The following is a 22,362-nucleotide window of genomic DNA, read 5'->3' on the forward strand; positions in this document are numbered from 1 at the left end:
CCGAGGCCCAATAGGGAGCCATGAACATTTTGATAAATATCACAAAAAGGATAATGTGCAGGGGCGGTCACTGATGTCATTAATGATGCCCCTGCGGACAGTTTAGCCATTTTAGCAATGGTGTTATGCTTAGCAGCGGTGTGATAGCGAGGATTAACAATCTTTGAAATGTCCTAATCGACCAATCAGAATCAAGTATTCAACAAAGCTGTGTAAAACAATACTTAACACACCTGTTGGGTTGCATTCTGGGTAATGTAGAAGCCACGTATTGACAAGGAAAAACACATCTATTAAAGGATATTTCTGTTACTTTCATTTAAACTATAAACTTTATTGTTATACTGTTATAGTATATGATTTGTAGTAAATGCCAACATAAGGAGGAACATGTGTTAGCTTTGAGCTCCTAAAAAGTTGATTTGTTGCTCACATTATTTTTCATTTGGGGTGTAACTTACAAACTTTATATATTCTTAGCAGTGTAGAATATGAATTGATACTGTAAGTAAATCAACAATTTCATTTTGATCATAGCAAAGTGTCAGATTGAGACATTTTTAAGTGGACACGGTGAAACGCAGAGCTGAATAACTTGGCTCCTCTATCTTTTTTTCCCCCAAGCCATAACCATAGAAAGATACAATTCTACGAACGCCGCTCTCCACCGGCTGTGGAGGAGAAAACCTGCGGAGGTGTTGATTCTCCTGCCCTCGATTTCATTTTATCTGCTGCTGTAGGCTGCGAGACGCTCGGATGCATGATCGGCATGGGGACGATGTATAGTTCCTGGAGGGAATATACTTGATAATTGATATGAAGTTATGCATTGACAGGATATCTCCCACAGGCAAGCGCTGTGGGTCAATGTAGGTCTTGGACCTCGAAAAATAAGGTGTTTGAAAACTCTTGGGAAGTGTTATTTGGACCAGAAACAAAAGGGGGATTTGGATTTTACTGTTAAGGTCAAAACTATGAAAAAGCCTCCCCCTCAGCTGAGTCAGTGCTACTTTGAAAAGCTTGTGAGTACACATTTGCCTTTTCTAATGTGTTGCTCTGACACTCCTGCTTATGTGGCTTTGTATTTATTATGCTGGTATTGTGCACTTCACTGAATGATTAATTCAGGACATGTGCGATGAGTCTGCTAAGTTTTACCCATTGTGGGGTAGTGTCTATTTACTTTGTAACTAGTGTTTTGAAAAGTGCTATTATAGGTTGAAATGTTACGCATTTATAATGGGACAACAAATAAATAGCCCTCCGTTTTATCTCATTGGAAGAGTATTTGTTTATTCTATACCGTAGGCCTGGAATATTTTGGATAATGACTTGAAACTCAATTAATTTACCTTGTTAAGTCTTTTTCGATCCATATTACAATGATTAGAAGCAGATTCCTTAAACTGTCGATGCTTCTAGTTTAACCTCTTTTAAATTCCCCTTTGGAAATGTGGGTTCCTTATGGTTAATGTTTTTTCTTTCTTGAATCCTCTTGTGTTTTTGATGTCTGTAACTATTGTATGTGTTTTTACGTATGCTGCTGCCGGTTTTAGCCAGGGCTACCTTGAAAAAGTTCCTGGACTAGATAAATAAATAATGATGATTGCAAGGTCACGAATATTGGCAATAGACCATTATTAAAATATTTATTGAAAATACATAGTGAAGGCTACTAGTTCTTTTTATATACTGTAGTTCCATCTTTGCTTTAAGCTATTCACTCTATAAGACCTAGATAAATCTCAATGCGATGTCATTATATTCTATATTAATCATATTTCCCATAGGATTAGAGCTTTACCTCGTGGGTTATTATCGACGGAAAATAATCTATATGTATACCTGCAAATAGCTATTTCAGAAAATGCACAAAAACGACGTAATCTTTTTTACTTATGTCCATGGGATACAAAGAGGAGTCTTGGTCACATTATTAAAGACCCACTGAGTATGAACAGCTTCCTACGCTTCCAGTGGACATTGGTTTCTGTTTATCATGATCAAAATATTTAACAGGTGGTTATAGATGAGATTTTTTCACAATTTATTGTATGACATAAAATACGCCACTTGTGAATGTCTGAGGCTTTTTACGTGTCCTAAACAAAAGGCGGTTGCAAACAAGTGGCTTAATTAGACTACTTAACATCACCACGCCAAACACAAGTCCATTATGAGCATAGCTGTGTGGACAGGAAGTCATGTGTCTGTGATGTAGTTCGTTTATAGGTTAGCTATTTACTTCTGGTGATTGCATTTACGCTTAAACTATTATGAAAGTGGTGTTAATACAAAATGTAGAGATTTCCCCACTGAACAACTAAGGATAATTAACGGTTGTTTAACTTGTACCTTATTTTGTGTAGTACTTGAGTACTTGAATGGAATTATCCCATTGGCTTTCGTCGAGGGAGCCTTTATGGTGCTAATTTCGGGGTCGGCTTACAGAAAAACATTATCACTGAACCACTATTATTATTATAATAACAATAACAATGGTACCTAAACCAGGGCATTACACAAATCAGAACTTCATTTACACTAATTCATTTTATGGATTCTTATAAATTATACTGTACGTTACGTCTTTATGTAAAATATAAATGAATTAATTGAAAGTCTTAAATACTGATACCAAATTCAATCATTCAGAATCAGTCTTGTTGTATTTGTTAGTCCCCAGGGTCCCTATGTTGTTAGAGCTAAAACTGATTGATGTCTTTTTGTTTTCCCCTGCAGGACACGGAGATCCTCAACACAGCTGTCCTCAATGGGCGAACAGTGGCCGTGCCGGTGAAGGTAGTCACCGTAGGAACAGATGGAGCGGTCTCTGATGTAACGGAATCAGTAGAGTGCAAGTCAACAGATGAGCAGGTTATTAAGGTTAGTAGGGAACGTGTTTTGAGCGGCTACTTTTTGTTTTACCTTTTTCTCAATTTGTCTCCTGGTTACGTTCTTTTAGTGGTATGTGGTAGGGTGAGCAGAATGAGCAAAGATAGCCGTGGTGTAGAAGTGGTTTGTGCACATTAGTCGGGGAAGCAGGTGATACATTTTCTACACTAAAATAACACCTGACTCTCCCTTCTTTTTTGTCTGGTATGCCAAAAATTGAGAGCTTCTCCTCAGGTCTGAGATCGATACCTTGGAAATTGTGAAATAAAAGACACAAAATGCCTTCTTTATTGAACAGCATTTAACCATTTTCTCTAGAGATGTGCTTTTAAGTGTATTTGCAATGGCATCCTGTGCTCACTTATGCAGACCTTCCTTTATAGATCCAGATTCATGAAAAATGTATACTTTAGGTAGGAAACTCGAACACACAGTCAGCATGTTTTCGGAATACCATTTTGTTGCATTTATTAAGGACCAAAGTGAATTTGACAAAGTGTTTGTAAAAAGAAAAACAAAGGCCAAGAAAGATCATCCTAACCGAAATCAGCAGCGCTTCTAAAAAGAGAAAGTTTGATTGTTTTTGATTTTATAAACTGACATCGAACCAAAATAAGAAGCTTGGATTTATATTCAACAAAATTGCATCTCCAATCTGACTTTACTTATTTCATTTGCCTCCAGAAAATGGTAAAATACTGTTATTCAATCGCGTGTACATAAGAAAAATGAAAGGCGCCCAAATTAGGTCATTTCCTGCATAAAAAAAGGTTATTATTTCAAGCTTAATGTATGCACCAACAATAACTTATTTTTCTTAACAGCTCCTGTTTGCAATTTCATCACCACTTTCCAAAAATATGACTTTGACAAACCGTAAAAAAAGTGATAAAATGGTTGATTGAATTTCTATCGTGCAAGTTTTAAATATCAATAAATGTATCTTCATTGGCTTCCTGAAAGCAGAGGTAAATCATCTCAATCCTAACAGAATGCTTTGGGAAATGATACACAGGATTTGTTGTTGATCGAAATACAATTGCAACCTCTTTATTTAAAGTAAAGATGGAGCTTTCTACCATTACAACTCCAGATATAATATCTGATCTTCAACATGTCCCCATTGAATTATGCGAAGGAAGAAACAGGAAATAATTGAGAGAAATGTGAACTAAATAGTTTGTTCTTCATTCTAGCATGAGCGAGAGAAAGGTTATAATGTTGCAATGTGCTTGTGTTATATTGGAGCGGATCTGTTGTGCTTCTGTGTACCGTACATGCATATCAGAGAGAAACAGAAGCGGAAGATCTCTCAAAGGGTTTAATTATCCACTGCAAAAGTACCACACATTGTGACGCTGACCTCAGTAGCATACTCCCCTGCCCACCCGTCTAGTTTTGGAATAATATGCTCACCCCTCCTTTTTCCACCCTGTTTTCAAAGGGAAGCCATGATAAAACATATTTTTTGATCAGGAGGCATCTCCATCCTCCATCACTGTTTCACAGAAACTAATGGAGCGAGTCCTTGGTGACCTTACTCCATAAAAAACACTAAACGATGGTGTTTTTTTTAGATTCATTTTTACCAGACGGACACAAATTGTATTGTTGACTGTAGAGCTAAATACATTAATATTCAATCAACACAATAATGACCTAAACTATTTTTGATTATTGCCTAATCAATCAAATCCTTTCAAAGCCAAAATACCCCAAAACAGATTTCACTGCTTGTCTAATTGTTCAAATGTATAATGTGTTGGTTGGTGGAAATGTATGTCTGCTGCCTCAAACTCTGGGAAAATGTGACTGTCCTTGTTTCCCTAGTTTCTGACATTTATAGATCAAATGATTAAATTAAAAAATTATCAGCTGATGAATCATTGCAATTATGGCCTGTCCAGAGATAATGTTATCATTAGCCTTAATTGATTGCCTACAAGTCGTTTTAATGAAATGGCAATAGCACATTCTTGCGTAACGTAGTTCATTTATCATATATAGCCAGTAAAGGATTTTTTTCCTCAACATTCAAAAGCAGTTTTAGAAAATGATTCATGTTTTCAAAGTCAACCTGACAAAAAGCCTTTTGTGTTGTGGGTTTACCTTACCTCCAGACAATGTTTAAATTTGTACATGCCAGTTGCCTACTACCTGTATTCATAATGCAATATGCAGTGCTTACTTTAACAAGTATGGCCAGGCATTTCCATGACTCAGCGGGGCATTGCTGCTTTTTACTGGCTTCCAATGAATATCCATGCTGAGTGACAAGTGGCAAAACACGTAACATTATATACTGTTAGGGAATATTTTGCTTAGTGTTTTAACCTTTGACCTAGTTCATAATTTATTTCTTCCTCTCTCTTTTCCCATGGCATAGTTCTTTGACCTCCGGGTTGCTGTAATCTCCCTTAAGGAGGGGCAGCTTGGGCGCATTGTTGTTGACAGTCTATGACCGAGCACAAGCTGACCTGAGATTAGTTTGTTGTTTAGGGACATCTAGAACCCTACTTATCTGGCACGTAGCTTCCCTGACGTACATTCTTTTCTCATGTACGACAGCTTTAGTTAGATTTAACATCCATATTTGTTTAGTCTGGCGACTGAAGAATGTTGATTGTTCATTCTGAACTATTAAAAACCCCGTATTGTAATTGGTCGGGCAACCGCTCTGTCAACTCGTGGCTGCTGCAAATGTCTTTTCAATTCTCCGGCCGTTAACTTCATAATAAACCTTCAACGTTTGCCATCAAAGTTCCAGCTCTCCCCGTGTCTCTCTGAGATTCCTCTCCATTGCTCCAGAAGTTTCCATCACATATCCGTGTAGACTATAGAATTTACTCCCCCCAAAAACGTAAAAGATAAAAAGCAGTGAGGAATTGTTTGTGTGAAACAAACCTAAATTAAATCTTAGAGATGAGACTATATTAGCAAAGGCGGATTTATTGTAAGACAAAGTCAAAACAAGCATGTGTTTGGATACTCCCTTTCAGTTCTAGTTGTACTAGATTGTTCCCATGATGTCGAGCCCAAGGTATTTGAATAAACAGTTGACCTCATACAATATACTTTATATATTCAGGAAGTATTTATAGTTTGAATGTTAGCAACTGCACAATTGCTTGATGCTAAGAAGAAAAATTCACTTCTGCTCAGTGCCCTGAATTTGTTACTTGTTAAGACAAACATATTTTAGGGGAATGAAAGAAATCCTGACACATACAAAACAGCCACAGCAGAAATGTACCAGTGCAGACATTTTTAGTCAGATATCATTTCAAAAACTCATCCACGTCTCACTAACACTGAATGGGATCCTGCTGTGTCTTATCTGTGTTTGCCATTCTAGATCAGTTTCGAAACCGGCGATGGATTGTTTCCATTTAGAAGTGACATTGATTTTTGCAGGGCTTCATGACACATTCAGAGTGATACATTTCTCCTGCAGCACAGAGGATGTCACCTTCGCGAGATCACAATTAAATCTTTATCATTTCTGATGACTTTCATAAGGCAAAGACGAAGATGGATTTAGAATTAAGATACAAAAGTGGAACAAAACTAGAGATTGAAAGGTGACAAAATGTTTTCAGTGTTGCGGTGGGAGACGGGAAGGGAGAGGGAAAGAGAGAGAAGGGGGAGAGAGAAAATGAACATGGCAAAAGGAACCAAAATAGAGGTGAGGCTTAAGAGTCTCAATGAGGAGTGAAGTGGATTTTTTCAGCTCATTCTTTGGATGGTTGCCTTTTGAAAGCCTGCACACTGGTGCATGCTGTCTTTGTGTGTGTTCCTCTTACTTCACTGTGCACACACCTACCAAATACAAAACATTCACTAACAGTATACAATTCACTATCATGGGCGACATCAACCGTTCACGACCAAAAAGAGCTGTAATTCTTCAAATTAAGAAGTAGTCTGGATATTTTTTGTATTCAATTTACAAAAGATAATACATGTACACCTAGCATACTGTAATGTAAAACACATTTCAAGACAACTGCAGTGCTCTTCTCTCCAATGAAATACTATAAAGACAACAAGAGAAGCCACAGATTGTATTTCCTTAAATAGCACTCTACATTTATAAGCACTGTAAATATTAGAATAAGTATTTTTCTGGATTATTTATCTCTTCTGCCTGGATCTGTTTTACAAGTTCCATGTTTTTTAACTATTCTGTTAATTTATTTGTAAGATTATTCAATTGAATTATTCAAAATGTGTTATGGTTATTACTATTATTGACTATAATTTCCCAGTACTTAATATGATTCCTTCATATACTGTAACTTGTTATGTCTGGTCGACTATAATCCAGAATATATTTCAATTAAAATGATATAAATAGATTTAGGAAGAACATCGTCACATTTTAAAAAGCCATAAACAGTCAATGTTCACATTTTTTTCATTGGCAATAAATCAACCTCTAAGGTGATGTGATGACAATTTTTTGCATCAAGCACTTGTTTTCCAGTTTAATCAAACTAATTATTGTTTGATATGGTAAATAACGAACATGAAATCATACAAAGTCATCGTTGGACTTGCACTGTTGATCCCATTACTAGCGCAACGCTCAACAATGCTAATATTACATAGCCAGTTCAACAGAAGTGGGTTGTACATTGGTTTGTAATCATTAGCAACAGTCCACTGATGACTTGATTGTGAATCTGAATTTGATTTATGAAACTAATCATTGAAAGAAAAACTTCATTTGAAATCCTAAACCTTCCCCTCAACACATTGAATAATTCTGAAGCACATTGTTTTCGCAACACAGAAAGGCTGAACATGTAGGAGTTACAGTGATGTTTTGGTATGATGAGAGGGAGAGTGAAAGAGTGGGAGAGAAAGAGAAAGAGGAAAAGAAAACAGAGGAGGAGGAGAGAACTGACAAGATACCAAGCTGTCAGTTTTGTTGCTCAGAGATAGGAGGCTGCTCTGACATCATTTGAGAGTAAAGCTGCCAACTTATATGCAAAGACGTGGAGACAGATGACAGTCTTCTGGTAAGTTGTTACAAAGGGGCAATTCAGTACTGAAGACATGTGCGGAAATTACCAGTTGTGCCAATCAAGCTTAAGATGGCATTTCAGATAGAAATAAATTGAATTGCAAGTGATTACAAACACAAATATTGACGACAGATGACAGAGATTTAGTCCAGAAAATGTTTCTTCTGGTGCTCTGAAGATAAAACACATTTCTTATGTTCCTGGTATTATTTATCCCTGTTGAAGATGCATCTGAGAAACCACGGTAACCAATGCGGCCAATCGTAATTTGGTGTGAGCAAGTGTTTTGCTCTCTGAAGGTTTTCCGTCTTTTTTCAGCTCCATCTGTTCAGTTGGACCAAAGGCACATTAGTTGCACACATATTGTCCTGCGTGCATGCGCAATTAAGATGCATCTGCTCACACACACACACACACACACACACACACACACACACACACACACACACACACACACACACACACACACACACACACACACACACACACACACACACACACACACACACACACACACACACACACACACACACACACACACACACACACACACACACACACACACACACACACACACACACATTAAAGCATTGGGGTTTTTTTCCCCCTGTCCAGCATTTTAGAAAGACAACAAAAAACACCTTGATCTTCCTTAAAGAGCTGCAAATGAGAGAATTAGTCCACTACACATATAACACACATTTCTTTAATAAAGAATACATTTGAAGAAGCTCTAATTAAATAATTTGGTTGTTTCTGTATCTTTTTAGAGCTCTCTATTATGCTTCTGCTCGTCTCATTGTCCCCTTTTTTCTCTCTAGGTGTCAGAGCGATGTGACTATGTGTACGTCAACGGGAAGGAGACAAGAGGAAAGACCAGGGTGATGCTAAATTTTACGTACAGTTTCCTCAGCGCCCAGCTGGAGATGAGCGTGTGGATGCCCCGCATACCCCTGCTCATCGATGTGGCCGACCCCGAGCTCAGCCAGATCAAAGGCTGGAAGGTCCCTGCTAGTACGGGTAACCGGAGGTAAGGTTTCTACGGGACATAAACTGTCAGTGGTGGAAAAAGTAATACATCAGTGTAGAAATACTCTGTTATAAGTTGAAATCCTGCCTTTAAAATCTTACTGAAGCATATCTGATGCCAATCCTTTGGTACTTAGAAATCTAAGTACCGAGAAAAAATGTATATGGCCCATTTCATAATAATACATAATTGCAATTAACGGATTATGACCAGTACAAATATCTATCACACCCAGGAAAGGTGGAGCTAATTTCTAAAATGTAATGATTGCTGTTAGATATGTGAACCTTTATGTTAATGTTGGCTTATTAGTACATTTTTATTTTGTATTAGCTAACAATCTGAATCTTAAATTGTCCAATAATAGAAGTGAAGAAAAAAGCATTAAATGAGAATGCACTTAAGTAAGTAAAGTAAAGTAAGTACACTTAACTTGAAATGTTTGTTACTACAGTATTCAGTAGAATATACTTGGATATATTCCGCCACTGTATTGTGCCGCATGTTGTACTATTGTTAAACGTACACCTATTTAGAATTTAACAGCATCACTACATTCACAGCGAAAAGGCAAACAAAGTACATTTGATCCTTGGCACTTAAAACAATACTAAAGTCTTGAACAAGGTCTTTACTTAATAGAAAAGCTTTCTTTAAGTAACTCATTTTTAAAAGCACAACTTGGTCATATTAAAATAGTCCAAGGACATATCCTAAATTGCTTTATTTAGGTCATTAACCTAGGAGATTTTTTTTTAACAATCCCTGCATGAGAATGAAAATCCCATGCAACACTTGATAAAATGAATGAAGGCTACATTAAATTGGATTGGAAATGTTGTTGAAGACATATGAGGCATAAAATGCAGGTGCAGCAGTGTAATGAGTGTCTAATATTATCCCCTAAAAAAGGGAACTGAATAAGAAATTAGTTATAATAAATGTGAGTGTTACAGAGCGTGGACAAAACTCCTAAGGCTGAAAAGGGACATATTGTGCAGTGAGTTCTATGAGGCGGTTTTAACACAAATAGTTTATTCAACTGTGGATATAGTTTATTAAAATAAGAGATAACCCTCATAATAAAAATACATGATCACTGAGGGACACTGACTAATTTACATTCATTAATAGCTTTTTGTATTATTTGTTATTCACTGTAATCTTAGACATGAACTATGGTGAAGACACAAATCATAGTTAGTGATTTAAAAAGGAATTAAATTGTTCCATGTGACCCAGTTTTTAAGAGCCAGGATATAACATCCATGCACAATTGCTTCTGTGAAATGAAAACACTAATATGTCGTCTTTGACGTATAGCTTTTAACTGAATAATAAGTGAGAACGTGAAGTCACAATTTGAACTCGTTACGCAATGAATGGAAACAAACCTGGGATTGATGGATAAGGCTGTGTGAATACATCTGATTTCAAATAGGCTTGGCCAATTAGCATTAACAGTGGATGTTATAGAAATAACTGCTTTTTATTTGCTCTCTCATACTGGATACATCTTTTCACTATGCTAGCACAAAGTCACTGCAGTATCATTTTCCAATTTCCTACACTCCACAGGGTGGCACTATCACACAAATACCCCCTGTTATCCATGCCTGATCCCATCAGTCGTGCCTGTCAAGTGCATCACTTCATAAAAAATGCATGATATGTACGAGGTGAAAACAACAAACGCACAATGAAGAAAAATAAAACGTTTATTGGCATTCTGTATCATTGTGTGCATGCAGGCTCATTCACATTCATCACCTTTTAGCAGGGCAACACCTGGGCTGACCTGTCACTCACCGCTACAAACATGACCTGACCTCATGTTTCTGTTGCCAGCCACAAATGTCACCTTGGTTTAGCCTGCCATCCCTTAGCTGACGGGGACTAAGGGAAGGGGAGGGGATGAAAGGCAGGTTAGGAACTAAGCCAAGCCATTGGGCCACAGCATGTTAACCTGTCAGCCCGTTTTCTGCCTGACCGGCCATGCCTCATTAAACCTAATGGAAACTGTCACTGTCACTCCCCCCGGCCACATGACTGTTAGAGAGGGAGATGCAGGCTGAGCTGGAAAAGGGACAGAGAATACAGGTGACAAACGCAGACGGAGGGAGTTAAAAAGTAAGATGTTATAAATTGATGTAGAAAATAGAGTCTGCCATGCTATGAGGAAGAGATATGACAATGGCAAAATGACAACGCACAGGGGAGCTAAATAGACCTTTGTGCTAATAAAGGTCGATGGAAGATGAAGGTTGTGGATGGATAAGAGTGATGTTTACAGCTAAAAGTTACAGCAATGTTTCTTTTCATCGTCAATAATGTTTACTCTTTTGAGCAGATCTGTGTCCCAAGGCCACATTTCACCCACCACTGCAGCTCAGAAGGTTTAGCATTGAGACCAAAAAATACACTATGTTGTTGCTGGATATGATGTATTGTAGAAGTCGAGGGAGCAATTTCTGTCAACGAGTAGTTTTAATGTGTTTCTAAAAAGATTTGGAACCTACAGCCTTTGGGAGGTACAGTCAATATTTTATTTAGATCAAACAGAACAGAATAAAATTGACCCTTAATGTAGCACAGTAGGATATCAGGTGTTCTTATTTTGTATCCCAGAAATGTATTGACGTTTGATTTTACAAGTGCAGTACAGTTTTGTTTTTTTTCTTCCAATTTTATACCAAGCTGTCTTTTTGTATCAATGTTTGGATGTCTGATTGGATCACAGATGGAACCATTTAGCCCTCTTCTGTTATTCTGTGCAGGAATCCACCAATTTCCAACCCTGTCCTTCCTCTATGACCTTCCCCACTTTAATGTGGCTCTGTAAAAGTGATAAAAGGCCTTATAAATTTGACTTAAATAAGAGGAAAGGAGCAAAACTAAATGTGCCACAAAATTCCCCGTCTGGGTTTGCATTTATTTGTTACAAAACATATCTTTGGGAGATCCGCAAAGTGCTTGCCGTGGGCCAAATAAATGGCAGACATACAGCAAAATATCAGTTGCCCTTTGAAAGAAAATGAGAAAACAAGAAAGGCAGCAGTTTGTCTCAGCAAGCTGTTTTTAATGGATTTTTTAAAACATTGGGAGTATATGACTTTAGGGAGGTCGAAAAAACCTGCAGCACAGTGGAGGCATTACTGCAGTAAATACATCAGAGGGTTTGCACTTCATGGCCATTAATGGTGATAATGAAAACTGGGACTACAGGGAATTATGATAAAAAAACAGTAGCATTATACTGGTGATAACCTTCAGTTAAGTTGACTCTTTCAGAAGTTATCAATCCACCCTTTATTCTCATTGATTATTTACCACTTTCTTTCCCATTCATGCAGGTATGAGAGAGTCACTGATTACAGAGAGGAAGAAGACGATGCAGCTGGTGGGAGGACAGACAGCGGCTGTGTGGCGCAGTATCAGAGCACCACCCTGCGCGTCCTCACACACTTTATAGCAGATACGGGAGAAGTTAAAGGGGCCACGGACGAGGATGGGCCAGGCCAGCAGAACTTCCTGCTGGGCAGTGACTGGCAGGTGGAGGTTACGCAACTGGTCAAGGATTCTCTCAGGGTGGAGGTCCCGAAGGTCGCACAACTGCTGGAGGGCCAAGTCCTAATAGGCTTGAGCCCTGGGATCACCAAACTACAGGTGAGTGTGTGTTTAGAGCCTGTGTTTGGTTTGCCTGATAAGCAGACTGCCATTTTGTTTAACTTTTCCTCACATTTTTTCGACTGACGTGGTAATGTTGGAAGTTTTTCTGTTTGGATGGGGGAGTTATTTTGCCCTTAGCAATCAGTATTGACTGACACATCTGTTGTGTCAACATAAATTTCAGTCAACACAGAAGCTTGCACTATACTGTAGCTATTAGGCAGCAAAATAAACGTGGTATTAATACTCAAATTCGGTGTAGTTGTAAGTACACTAAGAACAACAGTCATTTTTCCTCAATCTTTATGCTGCCTTAATGCTCTTATTCGCTTGGTCTGGTTTTTATTTCAAATAAGAAAACAGTCTTTAAGTTGGTGCAAAAAGCGTATATGGGAGGCATTGCAGAGGAAGTAGGCAAATGCATTGAGAAAATCACATTGATTTTGAGGGAGGGTTGGTTATTTTTCTGTTCAAAACAGGATCTTGAAAAATCCATTGGGAGAGGAGAAGCTCCACAAATCAAAATGTCCTTGAGCAAATATTGAATAAATGTGCTCGACAAGGCTTTAAGACTATCTAAAGTTGTTGTGGTGGTTAAGTTCACATATTACAACTTTGTCTTCAGCATCTGTTTACAGCTAAAATGATTTGATAGGCCTAACTGTTCACTACCTGTCCAGGATAACAGCAGGTTTATACAAGCTAATGAATTGACTTGTGATCACGGAGCATCAAGGTAAAAGGAATTTGAGCCAGAACCAAAACTCTGAATAAGTGCAAAAGTGCTCTTTCACAATTTGTTCTCGCCCTACACACACACAAACACTCCCACTCTATCCTATTGCTATTTATGTAGTACTGTAGTACCAGGTGTTAGCTCAGGAAGACACGTGTTCCCGCTCGCACCGTAAATCAACACCAATCTCGCATTTACAAGATAGCACAACAGAGAACAAAACTGTGGGAAAGTGGTGGGGTGGATTCATAATCTCCTTCTCTTTATTTATCAATTGAAGAGCTTAGTGCACTGCAGCAGTGATTACATAGGTGAGGGATAGTGTGCAGATTCACTGTTGTGCCAGGACATGGTTTAAGTAGAAGGAAAACTAAATGAAAATATATTCAGGATCGCTTTGTGTCAAGACTGATGAAATGGAAGGAAAGAGAAACTTAAAATGTGTGTCTTCCAATAACTTTTGTTAAATTTGCATTTTAATGATCTGTGCAGATGTTATGTCACTAATGGTGATTAGCTAAATGTGTCCAGTATCAACCCTTTTTGTTCCATTTCCTCACTTAAATCCTTCATCCTGACAACCACATATAAATTCAGGCCTGGTTTAGCCCCAATTAGCTTAGGTCAATGTATTAGTGTACACGATTGCATTAATTCAGGTGCTAAATTAAATGATACAAAGCTGAAAAAAGATATCTGTAATGGTTAATGACCATAAAGAATGTCAAATAGACTGAAACATCAGGTCATTTTGAAATCACGAGCAGTGCTTGTTTTCCTTTATACTTTTGGCTATGTATACTCACTTCTATATCGGCTCTGGTGGAAATAGCTGCTTGGTTTTCCATGGCAGATAAAATAAATAAGCAAAAGGCCAAACAACGACATTAAAAGACAATGATATCTTTTCAATTGATGCTGAAATCCAAGCATTATCACTGCAGTAACCAGAGATACACCGGAAAAAAGATGTAAAGCCATTTAAGATACAATATATACACCTTTATTTACAGAACAGCTTTTTCTAGCTCTCCCCCAGGTAGTGATGATTGCCTTTATATATAAAAGGTGACGGTAATTCTCCATTAAAACGCAAACTCTGTGAGTGAACATAAAGGTTAATTGTACCACTGAAGGAATATGATATTTAATGTTGCTTCTATTTAATCAACAGGTTTTTTTTTCTCTCAAAGCATCAGTTATGTTTTCAGCTCAGTCTTTGGTATGCTGGTCAGGTAGTCTGTGGAAAAGGTTCATTCATTCTGAATGAAATCATTCTCTTGATTTAAGACACTTTTGGGCTGAATCCAGAAGTGAAAATGTGAAGCATGAATTTATCTCAATGAACCACCATGTTTACGTATTCCAGTAGCAACCTAATTTTCCTAAAAACAACACAAACTATTTATTACCATGTTCCTGTGACCTTTTTTTTTACTAGAATCTTTTTCACAGTCAATGTGAAGGACAGCTACATACCATCCTTGTTTGGCTCCTTTATAGGCATCTTAATGCTATTCCAAAACAGGTACACATTGGCCTTTCAGCAGCATATGGGCTGAGGATGTTCCAGGATAACTATGATAATCAGCAAATAATAAACAACGTGTAAACATTTAGATCGATTCTGATACCAAACTATTGTTTTTGTTACCTTTTCGATGCTTATGCTTTTGCAAGCGTGGACCGATTTCAACTATATAGTGCATATTGTTTGGTAATGTACTGGTCGACAGAAATTCAATTAGCTAATATGGACTTTGTTTGAAAGGATTATGGGAAATTGAGAGCTTGTTTCTCAAAAAAAATATATGGAAGGACCCATTGCTCAATTATCCATGAAATATAGTGCTAATACACTCCATTCTCCAATTTCCAAAGGCTTTAAATACAGAACGCATTAGGAGTTTTATTTTTGATCAAACTGTTCTGAATTACAATGAAGGACTTGGATTTGACAATTAAATGAAAGCCAAGGATTTCAAAAGGCCACTGAGGTATTAAAATATTCCATAGTGGCCATAGAATTGGTAATGTGATCATTAATATACTGAGCTGCAAGTTCTATTGTGTCTGAGGAGGAATTTAAAAAATCCATTCAAGCACCGTCTTTCTGACATGTTATGTATAGACTTTCTGCATGCAAAACACATTTTGCTATTAAACTCGGCAGAAGTGTCAGAAAGAAATAGGTCTAGGAAGTGCTGGATTACATGTCATTTTGTTGGTTGGCCAGATATAGCAACTTTGCCGAGTCTAACAGCATAAAGAAAAACAGCAACAAATTTAGCAATTTCTTCAGACATCAAACAAAACATATCCAAATGTATTATATTAGAACCATCATTGCCAATGCTGTTGAGAGTACTACGGTGAACTTTTCGGCCAACAGCATTGGGTTTCTCACTCTACTCTTGCTTCAGGCAGTAGATGCTGGCAGGCAGTTTACACCTACTGATGATATATTTAATTCACACACCTTCACATTAAGTAAAATTTACTGATTCATAAAAATACTGTTCACAGTTTTTGGTGAATGTTTCAGTTGCAGTCCTTAAAATATGAAGTTGGAATTGGCCTAGAAAATTCAATAACAATAATTTTTTAAAAAGCTCCAAAAAGAAGTTGTTACATAACTTATTGAACATTACACTAAGGTAACCATTAACCTGCACATATGTGTATGGTTCTTAATCCTAAATTTGTACTGAGCAAAGAATATAGCATATTTTGTGTTCGACGATTACATTTTAATATAATACAGCCAGATGTTACTCACCTATACTGATGTGAATCTATACAGCCATAGGTGGAGGCAAAGAAAGCATGAAGAGGCTGCTTGTTTAAGAATACCATTTAGCAACCAGAAGAGCAGCAAGACTCTTACATAATTCAACCTTAAAAAGTGATTAAGCCCATGATTTCCAACTAACCATAGCCCATCATTTTCTGGTGAAAATGTTGTGTCACCGCTTATTATGCTCTCCTTTTATCTCCAGTAGAAAAAAAAAGAAAACTACAAGACAATCAGTGTGCATGCTTCTTTTTAACAGTGATAATCACCACCAGTCTATCTTTTTAACCTTTGCATTCATCTCAGAGATTAGGTTAAACCAGATTTTCCATTTTATGAGACTACGATGATTTAAACTCTGTTTAACATTTAATGATATTAGCTTCACCGTGTGGGAGGCAAAAGGGGAAATAAAAAGAGGTAAACCAAAGGCATGAAAACAGGGAAAAGGGGTCTGTAAAACAAGGCAGTTATCAGTGCTGACAGTTCATTATGGCTGGTAAATGCAGCCATGCGGGGGCGGGTGCAGGAGAGACTGGAGCCCTAATTGGAGCGGATGGGAGGGATTCTCATCACATAACAATATCACAACCATTTACATGCTTACGCCTCGGGCAACCCAGGGATGTGGAGATCTTTGGGGTGGAGATAATATGTTTGCATGTGAGTTTAAGAGTGTTTTGTGTTCAGTTTGTTTGTTCATCACAATGCAGAGTTCATGTGCATGTGGATTTGTAACTCAATTTATTGAGTGTATACAGAGGTAATGCAACTTTAACTACATTTACATTTTTATTGATCCAGAAAACCAACAAAAATATAGTACAGAAATCAAAAAGTATTAATCTTGGCAAATTGGAATAATTCTAGAATCTGAAAATATTGAAAACCAACAAATTATAAAACTTATTTTGAATTCTCGGATCAGCCAGTGTCATTTTGGAGGGCAGTAATAAACAGTTTATCATGTCATTAAATGTCAAGGAGTTGTTGAGAATAAGTTAAAGCTTTAGGCTGGTATGCGTTTCCATATTGCCAGTTGGACTGAATTTGAAGAAGCAACTGCAAAGGTAACTTTTGATCAAACTCAATATAAAGTGTTGCTTTGGCTTAGAGGGATCCTGGACAGGAGATTCCATCATCTGTAGGGACAACATTGTCAACAACATTAGCTGCTAGAAAAGCGGCTCTTCCTCTTCATTCATTGAAACAATGTCATCCTGGATCTTAATGTTCCACTGTGAGTAGCAAGTTTATTTGTTTGTTGCAGGTGCTGTCCCCTCTGACATCATCAGTCCTGGCTGAGAGGAGTATCAGAGTTCTGGATGATAAAGTGAGTGTGACAGAGCTGGGGGTGCAGTTGGTCTCTGGACTCTCTTTGTCCCTGCAGCTCAGCCCAGGGAGCAACAGGGCCATTGTCGCAACTGCAACCACACAGGAAGTCATTGACTCGCTCAAACAGGTATGAATTAAACGCATCCAAAAAAGGGAAAATCAAATCTTAACTGTATTAGCACTGCACATTGCATTGTATTGAGCTTACAAACCCATGGCTAAATCCAATTTTATAGAGCACATGGAATGTTCCCTTCTAATTATTCCACTCTTGATATAGTGAAGCCATCTCTTTGATTTTCAAATCCAACCACTGAACAGCTCTGTTATTCCTGTAATTAGAATTTCAAATGGAAAAGACTACTGTCTCTTCCCTTTGAGAGAAAAGCATATTTAGCTTTCAGGATAATGGCTCCATATCCAATTGTTTCTGTGAGCCTTTCTACTGTAATCAAGGCTCTATTTTGCTTCTCTGTTTTCTCTAGTCATTCTTAAGCATTAGTAAGAATGAGCCGATTACTGTTGTTGGAGTTATTTTCAGTGTTATTTTTTCTGTTTAAGTGACTACAATTTCTGTTTGTGTGTGTATTGCTTTAGGAGTCCCTCATTAGTGCTTGGCTTCAGTTCAGTGATGGATCCATGACTGCTCTGGACAACTACAACCCTTCCCATTTTATTCTGACTGCCACCTCTTTGGATGAACGGGTGGTGGAGGTGCAGCGCAGTGCGGCGTGGAAGTGGCCCATCATCGTTGCCAAGGGGGAAGGACAGGGTTTGCTTGTGCGCGTTGAAATGAGCCCGTCAGAGTTGTGCCAGAAGGGAAAACGACGTACTATCTTAGCCAGTGGAATGGCAAACATACAGACAAGGTTTGGTCAACCGGAGGGGCAATACAGACAACCTGGAGACCGGCGTACACGTCCTGACCCTCCATATTATGGTGGATCTATCTCTGACATGGAAACTGGATTGATCAACCGCGGAGCCACAACAATCAAGGGACATGTCCCAGTGAGACCTAACGGAGGCCGGCTATCAGCAGACAGCGGAGCCAGGGTCCCAAATGAATTCTCAGAATTACCGACCAGGCAGAGCTGCCTCGCAGCCGCAGCACTGAGGACGACTTGTTACCTTCCCGAAGAGGACTGACAGACCTGGAGATCGGGATGTACGCTCTGCTTGGAGTCTTCTGCCTTGCTATCCTGGTTTTTCTCATTAACTGCATATCTTATGCATACAAGTACCGTAGCAAGCAGCTGACCCTGGAGACCCCGGAGACAATGCCACATGCTCACGATTGGGTTTGGCTGGGCCAGGACGAGGGGCTCTGTCTGCAGCAGCAGCAGGACGAGCTGGGCGCTACCCTAGAGGAGGGGAGTCAACTATTGAATGGAGGTATCCAGCGTGGAAATACCGGCGTGGGAGGCTGTAGTTTGAGTGGGAGAGATCACAGGAATGAATCACTTAACTCACCCACCACCAAGAGAAAGAGGGTGAAGTTCACAACCTTTTCGAATGTCAAGTCCAGTAATGGTTGTCCTGTGCTCAGTCCATTAGCTCTAATGCAGACCAGTGAGATAAAATGGGTATGTCCGGACATTGAGCTTGGGGACTCAAAGGATCTTAGGGACTACATGGACAAGCTTAATGAGAATGCAATTAAGAACATTGTATAGGAGGTGCTGGGTGTTTTCAATGAACTAAAGAGAAACTCACCTGAATGCCTTCAGAATCAGTAGGGGATGAGGGTAGGAGGTGGGAAAAGAAAAATTGTCGCAAAAAACGGACTGGGCCTGCTGTTGGACTGCTTACCACGAACAACAGGATAGCAAATTCAGCCTTTCTACGACAGCCCCCGATAGCGTAGAGCAACGGAACATGACGAGACATGATTTGCCACAACACCACAGCATAGTTATGAGGCGGAAAATGTGAACTTGATATTGTTGCTTAACTTAAATGTACGTTGTTTGTCTTTAATTGAGGTTCAATCTCCCTTTTCTACGCGCCATCTACTTTGTTTTTCTTTATTTGCTCATCTTGTTTCAATGTTGTATTTGTTGTACTTTCTTGCGCTTTGTTTTGTTTTTTTAAGAGTTGCTCTGTACCACATGCCCACAGTGATAGATTCTAGGAGAGAAGAGATAAAATAACTTTTTTATTGTATATAAATGCAGAGTTTGATTTGGAGGTAGTATATGTATAGTAATATTTTGTAAAGTGCTGTTTGGTTTTGTTTCGTTTGTAGTTTGTTTTTTGTCTCCAGAAACCAGATCCATGCATGATGTATTGAAGAGGAGGCATGTGTGTCTGATCTGAAATGAAAGTGTGTAGATAACTAATATCAATAACTCTGGAGACATGCCAGTTTAATATTATTGTGTTCTTTTTTCTTGAAGTTGGGTTTTAGGTTTGTCTCTGTATGTTGATTTTGGTTTAATGATTTTTGTTTGCCCATACATTTTCACTTCTTATGTTAATGTTATTATTTATGTGACCCCCCCCCCCCCCCTTTGATTCAGTTGCATACTTTACAGAGTAGACTTTTTAAACTACTTTAAATCCTGATACTACATATTGAAAAAAAGGAAGTCAACAATAACATACATTGATCATCAAGAAAATCAATCGACAATCACATTAAAAGTGTATGTTCATATACAATGTTCCATAAAAATGGGTCCAGTTTACAGTTTGTATGGTCTTGGTGGAGATTGGTTAATATAGTTAACATCTTGTATGACATTTTGGATTCCAGAATAATAGTCATGTAGGTGAATCAAGCAACTTTGAAGTGAGACCCAATGTCGGATCTCTTCACTCTTTTTGTCAAATGTCAGTATTAGTCGAGTCCATCTTTTTCTATCTCTGTTTTGAAATTGGCTGCTGGACTAATTAAAACTGAAGGTTACTCTTCTCCATCATGCTCATGTGTGATTCATTGGTTTAGAATTTGTATTGTTGTCTGGTTGCGTCTAGTTTTGCTTCTATTAATGCTTTATGGGAGTATATAAACAAAAAGAGAAACAGAAAAAAAGAAGAAGAGGGTTGTCTCTGGCATTTTAATTGTATTTATTTGAACAGAATATAATGGACTTGTGTCAAATGCAGCTGTACTGTCAAGGGAAACGAGAATATCGGATAGAGATTATTGAATGACATGATAGGATGCAAAATGATTTAATAGGAAACATCCAAAATGAGCAGGCAAATTGATCCCTTTCAAAAAGTGATGCTGTATCTAGAATATGTTTTTTTTTTTAAATAAGGCATTTTGCATTAAGCACCATACTGTTTAGTATAATTTGTCCACATAATGAACTATAATAAAAGTTCTATGCCAAATGTACCAGAGCCCTACAGAGCTTCAAATCCTCTCAGACAATTTGTCTTTTTCCACAGGATAACAGACATGCTCCCCTTTCTGAAAGGGCAACCTAATTAGAGAATAATTAGTTCTGTCTTATTACTTGTTAATATGGCATTTCTTAGGCAATTTGTGTTGCCCACTTACTGTACCTATCTACTCAGAAATAATTTGCAAGCTAATTAAAGCAAAGCCAGAGAATTGTGCTTTGGAGATGTGCTCAGGTTACAAGGAAAGTCTAAGCGTTGTAAACATTTTATATAAGACTAGGGGCACGGTGATGGTGATGCTTTTTCATCTACATTTCTTCCTCAGAAGAGCTGTCTGTTTGTAGTTTAGTTCAATACCATACATCTCAGTAGATGTACAACATAAAAGCATATCTTACAGCAGCATTTAAATTGTGCATCTCAACATGGTTTTGGTGATAATGTAAGTGTCAAATTTCAGTGTTTTCCCTATGATTGAAAAAGGAAGAAGGGCATATGTTTCCTGCTTTGTTATAGTTTTCAGTTTATCACAGTGCTTATGATCTGGTTCCCTATCATAACTAAGTCATTCGGAGGATTGGACGTTATCTAATGACTGACACTCTGGGTTGCAAACAACTTCCAATGGTTCTTATCATGCCTCTGCTCATTCACATCAATGTATAGCACAAACTGCTGGACTACTGGCTTACAAAAGCTAGTCTTTCTCAAAACTAGAATATTTGCACAGGAGGACTACATGACTCTTACCCAATCCCTCCTGCCATAGAGTGTGCTCAGCAGTGCTCAACTTGACATGACTTAGATGAATTATCAACCTTAAATGGCACCATAACTTTCCACAGAGTTGTCGCTGAAACTGAAACAGTACAGTCATGTGTGGTAATGGGAGTTCTACCTGCTGGGATAATATAAAACCAAGATGAATTTAAAACTGTCCTAAAGAGGGCCAGATTTGCTCAGCTAAAGTCAACCGACCAGTTTGAAGGGCGAACATGAACACAGGCCACCCTAACCTTAGAAAAAAAACTAGTGAGCTAAAGCTAATAAACAGTTTCGACCCTTTCATTTGGGATGGATTCTAATAAATATGGACAAAAGAAAAGGATGAAGAGTTTGAGCAGATTAGAATAGAGTCATGGTCAAGAAATAACTAAGGAGACGTGTCAACCTGTAAGTTTGGTAGTGAGTGATGCTGCTATGAAAAAATGTAGCAAAGCATGTGGAATGAAAGTGATCAAATGCATTGATAACGTATCACCCTGCGGCACACATCAGCACAACAAAGACAGAACATCACAGCCTCTACATCAACAAGCTGATAACCAATTCCTCTTCTCTACACTCTTCCCTGCCTCAGCCCTTTTGGGATTAGCTGACAAAATAGAAGGGCTGGTTAATGCTGGCCCTAAACCCACCCCGCCCTGCTGTGTGTTTTCCCTTAACCTAACCAAGAACATTCTGTGACACCCACCTTTGTGATAAGACAGCAGAAAGAGAAAACAGCTCTCTCTCG

The 22,362-nt window shown here is 38.2% G+C and overlaps 1 protein-coding gene across 1 annotated transcript in view; it reads left to right on the forward strand.

The window, feature by feature from the left end:
- Window positions 1–20,323, forward strand: part of si:dkey-112m2.1 (transmembrane protein 132C) — a 122,043-nt gene extending 101,720 nt beyond the window's left edge. The window contains 6 exon segments of the mRNA XM_063889825.1: window positions 2,743–2,886; window positions 8,747–8,955; window positions 12,309–12,621; window positions 17,425–17,616; window positions 18,087–18,570; window positions 18,573–20,323. Of these exon segments, the coding sequence (XP_063745895.1) occupies window positions 2,743–2,886; window positions 8,747–8,955; window positions 12,309–12,621; window positions 17,425–17,616; window positions 18,087–18,570; window positions 18,573–19,165 (1,935 nt within the window). The 3' untranslated portion in view covers window positions 19,166–20,323.
- Window positions 20,324–22,362: the final 2,039 nt, after the last annotated feature.

This window comes from Eleginops maclovinus, chromosome 8 (genome assembly GCF_036324505.1).
Source record: "Eleginops maclovinus isolate JMC-PN-2008 ecotype Puerto Natales chromosome 8, JC_Emac_rtc_rv5, whole genome shotgun sequence".
In the NCBI taxonomy this organism is placed as follows: domain Eukaryota; kingdom Metazoa; phylum Chordata; class Actinopteri; order Perciformes; family Eleginopidae; genus Eleginops; species Eleginops maclovinus.